Source organism: Polyodon spathula, chromosome 1, assembly GCF_017654505.1.
Source record: "Polyodon spathula isolate WHYD16114869_AA chromosome 1, ASM1765450v1, whole genome shotgun sequence".
In the NCBI taxonomy this organism is placed as follows: domain Eukaryota; kingdom Metazoa; phylum Chordata; class Actinopteri; order Acipenseriformes; family Polyodontidae; genus Polyodon; species Polyodon spathula.
The window spans coordinates 81,419,505-81,437,463 of NC_054534.1; the positions used below are offsets into that span (position 1 = coordinate 81,419,505).

General features: G+C 38.4%; 1 protein-coding gene across 2 annotated transcripts in view; it reads right to left on the reverse strand.

Moving 5' to 3' along the window:
• Positions 1-414: 414 nt before the first annotated feature.
• cntln (centlein, centrosomal protein) overlaps positions 415-17,959 on the reverse strand; it is a 154,738-nt gene continuing 137,193 nt past the window's right edge. Inside the window, exons 28-29 of one of the 2 annotated variants that reach the window (XM_041263906.1) lie at positions 4,337-4,411; positions 415-894 (exon numbers count right to left, since the gene is read on the reverse strand). In XM_041263906.1, the coding sequence (XP_041119840.1) occupies positions 784-894; positions 4,337-4,411 (186 nt within the window). In that variant the 3' untranslated portion in view covers positions 415-783. The remainder of the gene's footprint in view (positions 895-4,336; positions 4,412-17,959) is intronic. The other variant, XM_041263915.1, reaches the window with a different exon arrangement.

Below are 17,959 nucleotides of genomic sequence, written 5' to 3' on the forward strand. Positions count from 1 at the left end.
TGGCAAATAATAATAAAGCCAAAAACCATGATGCCTCAGTGATCATCACTATGTAACACAATTTTTGTTCCTGGGTAGTAAGTGTTATTTCCTAATTGCTTATGCCTCAAAAGTATAGAAAATGGCTATTATTCCCCACAAACTTTGCTTTTGTGACCAGGACAGTGATATTTCAAAATATCACTATTTCCAATGGGAAAACGGGCAAATGTGTGTCTTTTCGTTCACATAAAGTCAGAAAAAAACAACATATTAATCCAAATTAACATGTATTTATGCTAAAGTAATACAAAAATGACTGCAAAAGATTTAGAAGTGAGTAGTTTTTCGAGATTTACGATTATACTGTCATTGCTTTAAAAAAAAAATAATTTAAAAAAAGTTAAAACTTGATTCTTTTATTTTAACAAATCTATGAGATTAAGACAGGAAATTAAATAAATAGGAACATACACCTCAGTAAAGTACATACAGTTTACATCTTGGTTCCTATACACACAATGTAAACAAATTGCCACACACAGCAATGGTTCATAAAGCTTTAGTTGAATGCAAAATGCCAACAGGTTGCACACAATTAAACAGCTATGTATTTATATAATGTATTATACTGGGTGTTCTAGATTACAAATGTTCTCAAAGGAAAATCACCCTTGGTTTTTCTTTTACAAATATTTATAATACTTAAGATCCTTATTAAAAGCTCATTTTTATGTAAATTAAATCCCAGCACAATAAACACATCATTTGAAGACAGTTTTTAGTGGAACTGAAGCCTCAAGGTCATGATTTTTTGCTGACTTCTGTTCTAAGTGACGCAAATTCTTCTGTCAGCATTTTCCTCTCCTTCATCTTCACTAATATGGCTTCCATTAGATGCGTTGCAAAAGAAAACTGCAAAAGAAATGCAAAGCAATCAAAAACAGTTTTTTGGCACATGGCTGTTGTTAAGAAACACTTAGTGTCATTTCTTTCTGTCATGCAGTTCATAACCAACTGTGAAAAACAAGGAACCTCAGAAACAGGGGTACTGACTAGACTCAGTCAGTCATCCCAGCAAGTGTTTTACCTGCAAAATACAGAATACGCAGGAATTAAAAACCTTATGTTTATTAAGGCATATGAAGAAAGAATCTCATTAAGTTCTGACGGATTGCCAAACCTGAATATTTGATGTAGGCTCTTCAAAGTACCACAACTAATTGTTTCTGCTGAACCCTCAAGAACATGATATGCAAAACATGACAGAGAGAAAAACAACAACAATTAAACACAAGTACCCCTAAATGACAACCTACACTATATATTTTCTTTATACAAAAGCATTTAAAAATAACATATTGGACTATTACCAACAAACAAGATTAGTGCAAATCAGGGTCTGTAAAATCAGCCTTAGAAGACCTAAAGCAGTTTTTTTAAACAACATAATGTAAACATATTAGTTATGACAATGTGAGGGGTGGAATTGGTTTAATATGTTGTAAAAGTGCATAATTACACAAAAGTATTACAATTCTGTAATCCTTCAATTGAGTCTATTAATTTCAAAGCTTGGTTACTTATGCTGAGTAAATCCCTGAGTTCAGCAATACTGTTCATGTGTAGTTCTGCCAAGACATTACTCTTATGTTTACCTTTGCTCATGAAACTCTTATTTTCCAGATTGTATTTCTGCACATGCAACACGATATAGTGACCAATGGCAGATGTTACTTAGGAAAATGTACAACATAGTTTTCCAGATTCTGAGTTACCTCAACACACAGTTAAACTTATGTCACTGTTTTCATAGCTTTCAGAACTAACATAATGCCCATTAGTTTGAAATGCAATATTGTTGGAGGGTCTGGCAGTGTGGAAGGGGGAAAGGTCTGCCAAAGCACAGGTTTGTGTGTGTGGGGGGAATATTGGGTGGCAGGGAGGGAGTTAAAATCCTCCCTGCAAAAACATGTGGGAATGTAACTTGAGCCAGGAATTGAGCTAGCCACAGGTAAATAGGGTAATCATGGTTGTTAGAATATTTAGAGTTAATGTTGGTGAGAGGTGTGTGTTTTCGTTTTCTGTCCTGTGTGCACATTTACTCCTGTGGGTGTTTTGTACAGACCTTTTGTTTTGGCCTTTGTGCCTGTTATTTTGTCAGTGTGTTTTCTGTTCTGTTTAATATTGTTTATTATCATCATCATCATCATCGGTTCACATAACTTATCATTAAGTTCTCACGGGAGTACCAGCAGAAATGGTTTGGTGCGCACCAAAATTAGGGGTCACCATCCAAGTCGCTGTCTAGCTCCACCTCCTCTCACAGTTCAAACAATTAGCATGTCAAAGATTAGGGGTGTAAATTTGGAGCTAGATTTTTTACATTTATGAAAAGGGTTCCACTTAAATCGAGGTAAGTTTACGCATTTTTCGCAGGTAGTTTATGGAATAAAATTAGGATTTTGCTGACCTGCTTAAACATTAAATAAACCTAACTAGACAATATTTCAGAGCACTACAAAAGTCTAAAAATAGTGGTATTTGCTTCCTTACTAAAACAGAGTGGTGTCATTTGTTAAAGGCAAGCATGGAACATCCCCTAGCAGTTATTGCAGACATTCTCTGACTGGTGTGGACTTGCCCATATATTGAGAGTGCACGTTCTGCATCCACTGAATTGGTTGGAAGTGTAAGTCAAAGCTTTACCAAGCTATAAAGATGTGAAAATCGATTAGAAACAGTACCAAAACTCTGTTACCCATGGGCATCTGGTATATTTTAATAAAGGCAATATATGCAGCACGTTCGTTTCATGTTATTTGTTCCATCCAATAATTAATTTTATTAGTACTGAGTCAAAACAAAGAAAACGTGCCTACTCGGGTCTAAAACTCTAACTGCGTCTAGGTTGTTTGAAGCGAGGTGGCTGTGCTAGATCGTACCTGTAGTACTGATTAAACATGGCTACAACCAGCAGGAATACATTTTGTCTGCGCTGACTTTCCAGTTTGTTTTCTGAAAGCTAAACAGTTTATTTGACGTTCTGTTCAGTAATCTCTGTAGTAGCCTTTTGGTTAATCTGTGATTCTGAAGTTAAACAGCGATCGATCGTATTTTCTCCAAAGATACATTACAAGATGTCCAAAATGATTACCTCTATCTTCATGTACAGTTGCTTTGCTTTTTTCTGCTTTGTTGTCCATTTCTGGTATTTTACCTCCAATGCTGAAAACTAGATAACTTTAGCAACCTAATAAATCAAAACTGCAGCACTGACTTTGTTCCACCAACTACTGTACAGTACAGGTCACAAAAAAAACAGTAAGATGCACTGATAGGCTGACTAAGAGTAAACAATTTTAACTACTTGAGTACTTTTTTGTTAATGTTATTTGTCCAAGGACTTTAAAAAAAAAAATGTTTTGCCTAAGTGCAATGCACACAGGATTGCGAAGGAATAAAACAGGGCTACCTACACAAGGAAGATATGCAGTTTGTGTCGCTTGCATTGTGCAGTAGTTCATGTGACCCCTTAGGTAGACCCCTATTTATAAATGTTGTTTTATATATATATATATATATATATATATATATATATATATATATATATACTGCCTTCCAGACAGTCCACAGAGGCAGAGATGTGTTTTTAGGGGCAGGCTGTTGCGTTAAAAAAAAACCAAAAAAAACCTAACTTTCAATTTAAAAACACAACCAAGCTTGGAGTGAACTTTTTCTTTGAAAAGTTTAAGTAATTTGTTTATTTTTATTTATTTTTTATTCGGAAAGCTAAAGTCAGTGCTACACTTAAATCCGGAAGAAACTGTAGCAGGATTTAGTGTGTAAAAAAAGCATTTTTACACGTTTTAAATCATTTATTATTTTAAGTTTAGATATGTTTAAGCTACGTAAAAACTGTTAATAATACCTATTTTTCTGTTGTTGAAATTTAAAACTTTGTTTGACCACCCTTTATATATATATATAAAACACGACAGAATAAATGTTCTAATATAACTAAGTCAAATACATCAGATTTACAGTGTAAATAAGCTCCTGTCTCATGTTTTGTCTCTGTGTGCCGTTGTGAATGACACGAAAAAAATCAATCGTACCAATCTGTACTGCAAAGTATGGTGACCCAGCAAGTAAAAAAAAAAAAAAAAAAAAAAAAAAAAAAAAAAACTATGTTATTTTTATATCGTCTTTACAAGACCACAGTCCTTAAACTTTGGTTAATGACAAGTATCAGAGACAACACAAATAGTTTATGGATGTTTAAGTTTGAGTCTGGATTACTGGTTATTACAACAAACAAATCATCACACATTCTTTGTTTATTTCAATAGCCTACCACCAAAGTGTCATCACTCTTCTCTGAAGGGACAGCTAAATCAAGATCCCTGCTATCAATGGTTGCTTCAAGTGTCTAATAAAAGAAAACGTTAGGTTATTGTCATAACCCTGGTTCCGTGAAATAGGAATATTAACCATTACAAAATGGTGTTTCTCTAAAAACTTAAAACTCTATACCAAAGGTTCTCACTAGAGCAGGGTGGCACTGCTGAGACTCTCCCCCCGCAACCATAAAACAGTAGCGACCCCTACAATCTGCGCCATTTTCTTCAAGAGTACGACCATGAACGCCGCGACCCCGAAGTTAATGGTTAATATTCCTATTTCAGGGAACCAGGGTTATGATAATAACCTAACGTTCCCTTTCAAGTAAGAAATAGTAACCATTACATGTGGTTGAGTATACCCAAGCTTTCACAAGGACATGGCATATAACAAGCTAGTAACCACTTGTATGACAGCAGTGTTCCAACATAACATTAAAATTGACTCACCTCTAATGTTGTGACATGAGAGAGGACTGGGAAGCCGCCCTCAGTACTCATGTGCCAAAACCAAAATTCTGCTGGTCCACGACATTCAGCCGATAGAACCTGGCAAACGTATGGGAGGAAGCCCACACTGCTGCACTGCATATGTCCTGGATAGATGGACTGTGGAACACCACCCATGAAGTCGCCTGACCTCTGGTGGAATGGCCGGTGAGCTTCTCAGATGGGGGCAGATTGGCCAGTTCATATGCAGTCTGTTAGACAGAGCCTGTCCCTGGGGCTTAGCCCCGTAACAAACAAACAGCTGCTCCGACTGCCTCCGGCTTTTAGTACTCACCACATAGTATGCTAACGCCCCCACAGGGCAAAGCATATGGCACTGGCACTCCTTGTCAGATTGGAAAGGAAGGGGATGAAAAACCTCCAATTCCACCGACTGATTAATGTGGAAAACCGAGATGGTCTTCGGCAGGAAAGCTGGGTTAGTATGAAGGGTGACCTTCATTCTGACCTCTGAAAAAATGAGACAAGCTTTCGAGGTTGAAAATGCCGGCATTTCACTCACCCGCTTAGCAGAAGTGATGGCAAGTAAGATAGCTGTCTTGAAAGAAAGGAATTTGAGCTCAGCTGAATGCATAGGCTCAAACGGAGGTTTTGTTAGTGCATTAAGCACTACATTTAACCTCCAGTGAGGAACTAAATCTTGAACCGGTAGCCTAAGCCACCAGGTACCTTTCAAAAAACCATTTTTACATGGCATACCAAAATGACTGCTAAATAGACCTTTAGAGTAGAATGAGATTTTCCTTCAACAAAAAAGGTCTTGTAAAAATTGCAGTATAACTGCCATAGGGCATGTTGTGGGTTCAAACCCATGCCCTACTTGTACCCATATTGGGAACGAGTGGAGGCTGCACTGGCGTTTTCCAAGGTGTCATCAACATGTTCGATAACCCTAGATGGCTCAAATGTAGCTGTTCAGGGGCCAAACCCAGAGCTGCAGGCTTGATGGGTTGGAGTGCCACAGAGTGCCCCGCGCCTGACTGAGCAGGTTGCATCGCATCGGCAGTTCCCATGGCTGGCCATTCAGCAGCTGCATCAGGGAGGAGAACCAGACTCTCCTGGGTCAGTAAGGAACTATTAGTAACACCCTGGCCCGATCCTGTCTGATCTTCTCCAGACAAAACGGGAGCAGCGCAAGCGGTGGAAATGCGTATAACAGACATGCTGGCCACAGGTGTGCCAGTGTGTCTATCCCCAGAGGTCCCCCTTCTCCCTTTATGGAGAACCACATGGGGGAAAGACCCAGTGGGAGGGAATTTGATGGTGCTGCCATCAATCCCAGAAATCCTGTGCCCTGCCGAGTTGAAACAGCTCTAAGCATGTGATTACTTTCAGCACTCTGTCATCCGACAGAGTTTCCAACATGCGTCCTGAATCCAGGTACACCCCCCAGATAGGTTACTACCCAGGTGAGTGTTAGCTGGCTCTTTGCATGGTTTACCTTCAGGCCCAAACGATGTAGATGGTTGGTGACGAGCTCTGTGTGTTCGTGAGCCTTTGCAGATGGGCCAGTCATCTAGATAATTGAGAACTCTGATGCCTCTGAGTCTCAACAGGGCTAGTACATTAGTGCAGGCTACAGTTGTAGTCATTGTTGTCATGTCATCCATGTATGCTCAAATTGATGATAGTCGCATTCCAGAAGTCAAGCTCTCTCCTCCCACTACCCATTTTGATGCCCTAATAATTACTTCCATTGCCATGGTAAAAGCCAGTGGAGAAATGGTACATCCTGCCTTTATTCCAACTTCTAGGCTGTTCCACGTAGTGCTGAATTCTGAAGTTGAAAAACTAAATTTCAATTCTCCAAAGTAGGCTTTCACTAAATTTGTTATTGTCATCAGTTCGCTGAAAAAATCAAATGCTGCCCAAAAAAGTTCATGTGGCACTGAACCATATGCATTAGCCAAATCCAGGAATGTCACATGGAGCTCCTTCCTCTCCTTCTTTGCTGACTGAATTTGTTGCCAGACTACGCTGATGTGTTCTAAGCAACCTGGGAAACCTGGAATGCCTGCTTTTTGTACTGAAGTGTCAATGAAGCAGTTTTTTAATAGGTAGGTTGACAATCTCTGCGCAATAATGCTGAAGAAAATCTTGCCTTCTTTAATAGGGAAATAGGACGAAACTGAGCAATGCTTGTAGAATCTGTTTCTTTTGGTATAAAGACTCCGTGTGTTCGGCGCCATGCTCTTGGAACAACCTGCTTTTCACATGCCACTTTCATCAATTTCCACAGGATTCGTAGAACTCCAGAAGCACTCTTGTACACTCTCTATGGAACTCCATTACGCCCTGGAGATGATAATGCCCTAGCTTTTTCCACAGCTTGCTCTACTTCTTTCCACTTAGGTGCACAGTCCTCCATTTGGTATTCGGGTGGACTGATAAGTGGGATGTCTGAAGAAATTGACATAGGCTGCTGCCTTTTTGAATCTGTATGTGTTTCCTCCAAATATCTTTCCAGCTCAAAATTATATGATTTTAGTGTGCCATTTCTCTCACTGGTGAATATCTTCTTTACAAATTTGAATGGATCTTTATAAGTTAGTTCTCGCACGCTCTTTCTTTTTGTAGCGTTTCCGTAAGAGCTCAGCTCTTACAAGCTTATCTTTTATGACCCTTTGTAACAGATGGAGTCCCTTCTAACTTTGTTCTGATTTTCTCCATTGCTTCCTCAACTGCCTCCTTTCTCTAACTAAGCGTTCAATCTCCTGCTGCCATCTAGACTTTCCAGGAATAGTTTGTACTTTTTCCTTCCTTTTTTCAATTCCAAACCTTTCGCTTCCATATGCATAGATGATGTCCCCAAATTTATCCAGCTTCTTTTCAACTGTTCCATTTAACCTTTCCAAAGTAAAACAGAAATCCACGTTTACTGTGTCCCACACAGTTTTCTCACAAGCTTTTGGCCATTTAATTCCAGGCTTGTGTCCATTGAGGTTCTTTTCTCTCTGGTTCATCTGACCAGGTTCACAAGGATCATTAGGTTCATCACTAGTTGTATCCTAGTTGTCCTCCTGACGTCTATGATTGATATCCTGCAAACTGTGGTTTGCTTTCTGTCGCTGGATTTCATTCGACTGACTTGACTGACTTCGTAAGTACTGATCAATGCAAGGACCTTGTCCCTTCTCCCTCAAGCATTTCATTCTCCCTTGATGAATCTTCAAACCCCTGATCGTTGTTGCCTTGCTCCAGCCGCAGACACAAACCTGGAGTTCCATGTCTTTGCTAACTGCAGATCTTGAACTAGTCTTTTGTGAAGTGCTCTCCATTCTCATATCCGTTTCCGTTCCTAAATCATTAACCATTTTATCCAACGTTGAGTCATCTTCCTCCCCCGCTCTCGCGGACTCTAGGGGTATTTTTCTCTTTAATTTCTTAGAAGCCTTGGGCTGGTGTCTCCAGCATCCTGTTTACCTTTGAAAACAAAGAGCTGGATACTGCCGACCAGGGTAGCTAACCCTTGCCAGCCCTAATGGGGTCTCTTTCCTCCTGTCAGCTGCCTTTCCATGCTGTCACGAGGTCTTTCCCTTGTCGCCAGCTGCACTATTCACAGCAGTCACTGGATGTATCCAGATCTTCATGATTTCCATTACATGAAAGTAGATGTTGAACTTCATGCTGATTTGAACTCGGCTCTCGCCAAGATAAGCACCAACTAAGACGTATCTTTGCAGTAAGCTAATGTGATCCATCTGTTCTCCATCCATTTGCGTTGTTTTCCATCTGATGATGTAGATACCCTTCTGTGTGGTGTTGATTGCTGAAGTGTAATGCTGGCTCCAGGGATCAGCTCATTTTGCCTCCCCAGCGCATCAGCACACACAATGCTGCGATGCTGGCTCCAGGGATCAACCCAGTGCAGTCTCCCCAGCGCATCAGCATGACAACCATCTAGATTGAGCTAAGTAGGGTACATCTCTGGGGTCTTCAAGAGGGCACTTTCCATCCTCAATGTTTCGTTGACTAGCCCACGACACCTCAAGAGGGCTCAACAGTGATTCTGTCTTCCCAGCATCACCCCCCTCCACCCCCCCACCCAGCTCAGCCCAGCTTACTTACCTGTACATCAGCGTTGCTTTCTTTCTATTATGCTTGAGATCCCCATCCAGAATCTTTCAGTCTCAACCACAGTCAGTTGCTGCTCCTTTCTGTTGCTTCAGAAAAGTTCTTCACTGTGCGACCCAACTCTTGGCCACTGAACCCGACGCCTCTGAGAAACCAGGTTGTAGAATGTGCCACAAATCCTCAACAACCCATCTCCACTGGGTAAGACTCTCCATCCTCGCTGTTCCGCTTCAGCAGCTAGTTGAGCATATCAAAGTTTCTTCCTGTCATACACCTTATCCACAGCATTTTCCCATGGTACTGTTAACTACCAGATGAACAAGGCGTGCTGATCCAGACCATAAGACAATGCCTGTCGAAGTATAGTGGTGGCAATCTCAGGTGGAAAAATAAGCCGTTGACCAACATCTGCCAGCATCTTCCAGTCTCTAGCAGCTTCCAGTTGTCCTGGGCGAGGCTTGGTTTTAACACCTTTTCTTGGTGGTTGCTCTCGTGGACGGAGGAATATTGTCTTTTGTGTGTAATGCTTTGATGGAACTGGTGGCAACTTATTGGTCAGGTTACGCTTGTCTTCCAATGCGAAGGCCAAACGTTGCAGCACCTGGTCATGGCGCCAAGTAAACTGTCCTTGGCTAAGACCCACCTTACATCCTGTCAAAATGTGCCTTAATGTTGCAGGTGATGAACACAAAGGACATGAGGGATCCTTACCCAACCAGAGGTTTAGGTTCTGCAGTGATGGGAGAACATATGCTGATCTGATGAGGAAACTGATCCTGCTCTGTTCCATTGTCCACAGGTCTTGCTAGCCAATCTTGCGTTGTTCCAGACTCTCCCATCTCATCCATTTTCCCTGCTTGGCCTGGGAAATGGCTTTTACACACCTGATCCTTTCCTCCTGCTTGTGCACCTCATTGACTACCAGCTTCCTCCGTTGACCTGGGGTTGCCTTGTGCCATGTAGGAGGAGCTGAACTGAGACCAAAACCTCCTTTTCCATGCTGAACTTGCCCCATAATATCTCTGATTCGAAGGGCATTCTTAGCATCTTCTACAGCCGCCTTTGCTGTCCATTTTCTTCCAGTTTTCAACATAGGTGCTGCCTCCCTTACGCAATTGTCGCGTGAATCTACTAATGTCATTTCCAGTCGGACTTTGGCGCACTTAAACTCCTCGGTTAGAGCAGACATTGGTAGCTGCAGTATTCCTTTACCATAAAGTCCCTCTCTGCTGAGGCAGCGTGGAACTCCCAACCATTTCCTGATGTATGAAGTGATTAAAATAATAATAATAATAATCCCAGTTTATAACATAGTTGTCAGGAGCCACATGAGACTGTGCTGTTTGCGTTATGGTTTATAACAAGAATTCAAGTGCTGCTAGAATGGCATTATTGCACAAATGGGAGTCATGGCCATACTGCCTGTTAACCAGGTCTGCAGTATAAAGGGATGTCTTATGCTCAGAGGCTACATTTACACTGAAAATGGAGGTAACACACTACAATTACAACTGAGGCACTATTATTCCTATATATTCTGACAGGGCTTTACAACAAACTACACGCATCATAAGAAAGAACCAATTGCATTAAAAAAGTGTTGTAAGATATCAGAATGGTATTACAGAAACGTTCCAATTTTACTTACCTAATCTTAGCCATCTGGGTTTACAACTGAGCTTTCTACTGATCATCTGTTTTATTTATATATAAATGTAATTATTTGTTAAATGTTTCCATGCAGATTCCCTCATAGCACAACAGGGATTCCTTAATGTGCTTTGCTAAAGTTGTGTCATCATGCTACCACAACTACTAATTAAATTACGTTTATTTTTTTAATCTACATAAGTTAATATGTGTTTTGATTCACTACTATCAGATTTGCTACACTGTAACATGAACTTCATAAAAATGTGTCTGGTAAAAGATGCACGACTCAATTTCAAACCAGTAGATTTTTCAAGCAAAAGGCCATAACTACTATAATTACTATAAGTAGTATTTTACATTAAAATATTTTTAAACAGCGGGATTTGATGCTATTATGTTAAGGACTATAAGTAGAGCCCTGTGTTTTTCACAAATAGAAAGAACACAAAATAAAATGAAAAGCAACATATAAAACAAAATAAAAAGGAAAATCATTATAAAGCAAACACAGAACTACATTTTTAAATTGGTAGGTTTATACAAAAAATACTTTAAATACATAGTTCCAATCATAGTTGTCAAGGTTCAGCCGTTGCCATACATGGTCTGAAGGGAAACAGAAGCTCTGTCTAGCATTTGCGCAGATTATATATATATATATATATATATATATATATATATATATATATATATATATATATATATATATATATATATATATATATGATATAAAAAGTCTATTCCTCTCAAGAATAGATAAAAGGAAGAAATGGAAGTCAAAATATACTGTCTTTAAGCATTATTCTTTTGGGGAGAATATGGCTGTTTGCTTGTATTTTGTATTGGTATGATGCTACTTTGTTTTATTTCAAGTGGTGCAAACTTTGCACTGGAGCAAATGTTGTTTTGGTTTTGAATGAATTTGAATGAATGAACCTGCTTTGCTTCATGTTTAAATACTGAGAAACTCCAAAGTCGTCGTATACTGGAGCCCTGCTTCAGTGCAATGGGATTGAAATACAATTCCCATTAATTTTGTAATGGTTAGATTGCTGCATGTGCAATTATTATGACCCCAATAGTAGAGCTGTATAAATATTATTTATACATACTTCACATACACTACCGTTACTGTCGCTAATGATAAATTATGGTAACTAAATAATTTTTCTGTGCTAGGTCTGTTTATGTCAAAATGTAGAACAAAAAAAAACAACATGATGTGTACTTCACATACATCTATTTGAGTTATTTTATTAATGTGCACCTTTGACAAAATGAAAGAAAACACATTTTTAACAGATAAAACAAATTAAAACGAAATGTGAAAAATAAAATTAACAATTATAAAAGGCTACATTTAAAATAATTTCACCGGGCTCAAACTATAAGGATATACTGCTATATCTAGATGAATAGCATAAACAGATTAAGTATTCTTGACAATCATGGGGAAGCACTGTTGACTAGTGTAGTTTTGTGCCCTGTCTATGGTTGGCTCTTTTTGTTTCATCGGCCCTTGTGTTATTTGTTTTATGTAGTGCGCTATGCATTTTTTAACACACTATTTTAGAAGATAAGTGTATTCCTGCCTCAGTAAGATGACTATTCTGCAACGTGTCCCTTGAATTTGATGCACTTTGGTGCATGGACTAATGTTAACCATACCAAAGTGGCACTGGCACTGGGCTACCCCCCACCCCCCTTGGAATGCGCATTTAAAAATTCTAGAAAAGTACAGTACGAGGACTATATGATGACATCACAAATCTAGAAAAAGAACATTCCATTCTGGGTGCCAAGTTGTTGTAAACAATAGGGATACAATAGGGATAGTGTGACGGAGAGCGAATGAATCCGAATTAACAATATCCCTCTCGACCGGTGAGGGCACTGTACAACAGGAACTGCGGGCTTCCTACTGAATGGTTGGGCAGTTCATCCCCGGGAGCCGGCCATTCAGGAAGAGGGCGGCGTTACGGTACCTGGAGTCATCGCCCTAGTACGGTGAGCGAAGTTTCAGTCATGAATTGGAGGAGACGCGATTGAACTAGCTATCGGAGGGGGCGGGGCTTAGGGTACTTTAGGGGAACGTGACGCCGTAATCGGCTCCTTTGTTGTGGTTAATGGGAGGAGACAAGGACAGAACCTTGAATGAAGTGTGGGTTCATTGAGAAGTGTTGTGTTTGTTTTGCCAGATGGCTGATACGAAGCTGGAGCTGCAGCGAGAAGCCCGGAACTGAACGCGCACGAGCACCAGCACCAGCACCAGCACTCAGAGCACTGCACCTGGACCAGAGCACCTAGTTTGGAGACGTCTTGTGTGTTTATTATTTCAGGACTGCAACCCCTTTGTTTTGTAGCTGGTAATACCCATTGCTGGGTAGAGCCAGCTTTATTATTTGAGTCCAGTTTAGCTGGCAATACCCATTGCTGGGTAGAGCCAGCTTTATTATTTGAAACCCAGTTTAAAAGGGCATTAAAGAAACCTGACCGGTAAACTTTGTGTTTGTCCTTTGTTGGAGCACCACAAATCACCTATACACCGGAGCACTACAAACCACTTTGCCACAGATAATAATAATAACAATAATAAAGTATACACAACATTAATTCTATGCTGTTCTCAGTTTACTCCTTGGATTACATTAATTAGATATGTTTTGCTAATGGAGGACCAAGGGGCATATATTATTATTATTTGTTTATTTATTTAGCAGGCGCCTTTATCCAAGCATGGCGACTTACAGAGACTAGGGTGTGTGAACTGTGCACCAGTTGCAGAGTAACTTACAACAATGTCTCACACCCGAAAGACGGAGTACAAGAAGGTGCTTAACCACTGGACCACACAGCCTCATATATATATTCCTTGTTTAAATGTCAACTGTTCTGACATGCAAGTTACTTTGGAGTGTTATTTTTGTAACAAGTTTTTTAGTGAACTGTAATAAGTTTGCTTAAATGTAATTTACAACTGAAGTGATTTATTTTGAGACAGCATCTTGTTATAAAGTGTTGGAGAAGTTACTTTTAAAAAGTGATCTGTTAAAGTTACTTGAACACAATTGTAACAAGTTAAAGTAACTTATTACCTCAAACTAAATATAACAAGTTATAGTTAAAGTTACAAATAGTTACTGTACATTTTATAGAGATATTTTTTTCTTGTTTGGGGAGTTATTTCCCAGCATTGTTGCTAGGTCACACAAAAGGCATATAAATAAATGCAGTACTGAGAATGAATTGCATTTTAAATACTGGACAGATACATTTGATTGTAGCTACTAAAGTGTTTTTAAATCAAATGAAGAAAATGAACGTATTGCTTAAAACAGAATTAAAATACAAAAAGGAAATTAACAAAAAAATGTAATAACATCAATGTCTTATCGAAATACATTTTGTATTGCACAACATTAAAATAAGAAGGAAGGAGTTTTAATAACACCTAATAATAATAATAATAATAATAATAATAATAATAATAATAATAAATAATACCCTTTACAAAGGTGTAATTTAAATTCAGAGTGGTTACTTTGATTTAAAAAATAAATAAATACATAAATAAAGAAATAAATACAATCCCTATCTGCAACCAGTAATATAATTTTTTCTCCCTGGGAATGTTTTACTGAGAAAAAGGGCTTGTCACTCATGTACTCAAATCAATACAATTTGTACACTCACCCATAAAGATGTATTTAAAAATATTACATATTCCTGGTACACATGGTAACATCCTAAAATACAAATAATTACCCTTGAATTACAGGGCTGTGATGGACAGCAATACAAGACAGAGGCTCTTCTGTACAGAACGTCTGTTTTATTATAAACAAATTAGCGAGTAATGTGGCTCAGGGTGCAATGTGCCTGCAATTGCCACAGCTTCATAGCTCTGTCTACAGACATACTGTGAAGAGCAGTCAGGACTCTTTAATAAGCACCCAAAGGGACTATCGTATACTGCCCTTGTTATCTAAAGGGCATTCTTCTGGAACCAGCCCTTTTACAATTTATCAAGAGGTTATTCTGCAACACAAAGAGGTTGTTATATACACAACCCATTAAGGATGTTATTAGTTGAAGCTGCACATTTGATAATAAGTTAAACAATAAATGATCAACAGAATGGTTCTATACTGGCCTGTTCATGACTGGCGCTCTTAAAAACTGTACCATTGTGCATTATTGCAATTATGAACCTTGTATTGACTGTTTAATGAAAAAGAGAAGGCCTAATTTGTGTCAAATATACTTGTGAACAATCCGCAATAAGATCTAGCCTAGTCCCCAAATTTCTTGCTCACATGATTCCTTGCTGGTTTTGGTGCACACACAAAATCAGTATTTATTTTCTATTTCTTATTTGTATGAATGGGTTCCACCAGCATATGTGATCACCAGCTTCTTTATTTCTGAGTTATAGCCCTAAAGACTTGTGGCACCATAGGTACAAGGATAAAGGTATCGCCATACTAGCAATGCATTTTAGTCTTACATTGTAAGCAAACTACTGTACAGTATTAGTAATAATACACTTATCAAATGTATTTTTCCTCAGTTCCCTCAGAGATTCCCATGAAAGGGAGTTTGGACCCAAGGATAATACTGTAATTTAAATGTATGTATTCTATTGTCTGATCAGGTCTTTTCAACATGTTCCATCTGACCTAAATACAACTAGACAGAAGCAGCATTTTAATTTCCCCTTTAGTGTGATGAACAGAAAACAATCTAAGTTACAAGAGGTCCCCTTTGCATATAATAATAATAATAATAATAATAATAATAATAATAATAATAATAATAATAATAATAATAATAATAATAATAATAATAATAATAATAATAATCTAACAGTGCTGAGCTCCTGGTGTTAAGAAACGAATACTTGGTAGCCTTATTCTCCTACTTTTCCAGTAAATTATGCTAGGTGGACCTGTTGGAGGTTATGCCCACAAAGAAATGCTCCCACGAGTGCAACTGTACACAAACATTACAGAGCAACTGGAACCAAGCTCAGCCCTAATGCACCGGTAAAGTAGGCTGTATGAGTAATACAAAATAAAGAGTCTGACTATTACTGTGCTGTCAGGGTGGAATAAATTTAGCTTGAAAAATTATCTAAAGGGATATGATGCAGTTCATTATGTATAACAGCAGAAGCAGCGATTTCACAGTGTTCATAAAGACTGCTCCTTAAATTTACCACCAGTCAATAATTAGGATTCCACAAATAAACCTAGGCAATTAAATCAATACTGCTGGGCAATTACCTTCAGAGTTCTGAGTCGGTGGCACAAAAACTCTACATCTTAGTCTGCATTATTGCTTGCAGGTCCTTCATTTACTTACAATAATTGGAAAGAAGAAAGTGCTCTCCATAAATAAGCTGCTGTCACCCTCTTTAGAGAGCTATTCTACATATTTGTATTAAAGGACATTGGTGAATTCAAAAAAAAAAAAGAAAAACTTAAATATGAATTCATAGTTTGGACTCTTAAACCAATAGACGTTTGGGGCCTATACTGCCTCTGTTTATACCCTTTAAGTTTTTTTGTTTTTTTTTTCCTTGGTGTACAGAGGTTATGAATGTACTATAGCATGGCAAAACTGTCTCTGTATTAATTTCAATGGAAGGCCTGACATCATACTGCAGCTGTGCATAAGAGTCAGCAATGCACTGTAAAATATTTGGGCGGCGCATCACCGTTAAAGATCAAATTGAGTCTGTCTGACATTAAAAACTAAATTATTGCCACAAATTATGGTTAGATTTCACTTTTTTAATAATTATATTTTATTCAAACATTAAAAGAAATGAAGCAGAACTGTATAAAATGTAAATGTTAATCTAATTGCTTGGGGATGTCTTACGCACAATCTTATGCACAATGTGGCTTGAACTGTTAACCAAGGTCACTTGTGTTTGACCTTAACAAGATAGGACTTCATATGAAAATAAACACACAAGGAAAACGTTAATACTTTAACACTATCCTTGCAAAATTAGGGTACATATGGAAACAATAGAAATCGGTGGGTATTATAAATTTCAGTAGCCACAAAACCTAATCAACCAAAACTAGCAGAAAGTTTTGATTCTAATGCTCTAGTTTAGCAGTCCAGTCCTTCAGACAATTCTATTCAGTATGTCAATCCTCCAGGTTAACAGAATATTACATTGAGCAACAAAATAAAATGTTATAACTAGCCCAATATGGAGTAGCTGCTAAATAATATTGTGTTTTATCTGATGAGGCAGTCTCTTCAAGAAAGGTATAATATTGCATACTATACATTTTCTATATTTTACCCTGACATTCTTGACCTCAGTGAGCGCTTAAACATTTAAAAAAAACAAAAACAAAAACTGAAACTACAAGTGAAAAATGTAGGATTAGTGCAAATACAAAGAGAGATAGACCAATAACCCAAAGCACAAGAATCATGGGAGATGTGTGTGATTCCTGGGCTACCACAGCACCATGTTTTACATAGCCAGTCAATAAAAAACAGCCTTGGGCTACCAGTCTAATGTTAATTTGTACCACTAAGTTCTATTAAAAAAATAAAGATAAAAAATAAAAAAAAATCCCTGTATACACTCCAACAGGGTTTCAGATTGTATTGTTACATTTATCCTTAGTATACAATCAAAATGAAAAAAGCCTTCAACGTGCAGAGAATAGAGTATTAACTATACAGTGGAATATTTTTGTTTTTACAGACTGAAAAATGTAACCATTACCATATGGGTATTTATCTCTTAGACCCGAAACCTGAATAAGATATATCAAATCTGCTCGATGAACCTATGACGCATGTGTCATGGTCCATCCCCAGGGACATAAACGTACTGCACTCACAGACCTCAACGTCATCTTTACTTCAAACATACTGCACTCATGAACGTAGCAACCTTGAAAGTTAGTGGTTACATTTCTGTTTCAGGGAACCAGGGTTATAATAATAACCTAACATTCCTTTTCAAATACGAAATGTAGCCATTACCCTATGGGTACCAAAGCCGTTGCAAGGGCAAGATTGCAGAACGACTAGAATGCTACAAGGCTAAATCAAGAGGCTGCTATTAGCGTTACCATACGGAACCCCAGTAACAAGTAGCTATGGCTAAATAATGAAGGCAGAAACTTATCCCTATGCCTGTGTTGTAAGGGTCAACTGAGAATCTGTCCTTAACACCAGTTCCAAAACCAGGGTTTTGAGGATCCATGACATTAAGACTGTGGAACCTAGTAAAGGTATGCGGAGGAGCCCACATCGCTGCATTGCATATGTTCTTGACAGATGCACTCTGGAATAAAGCA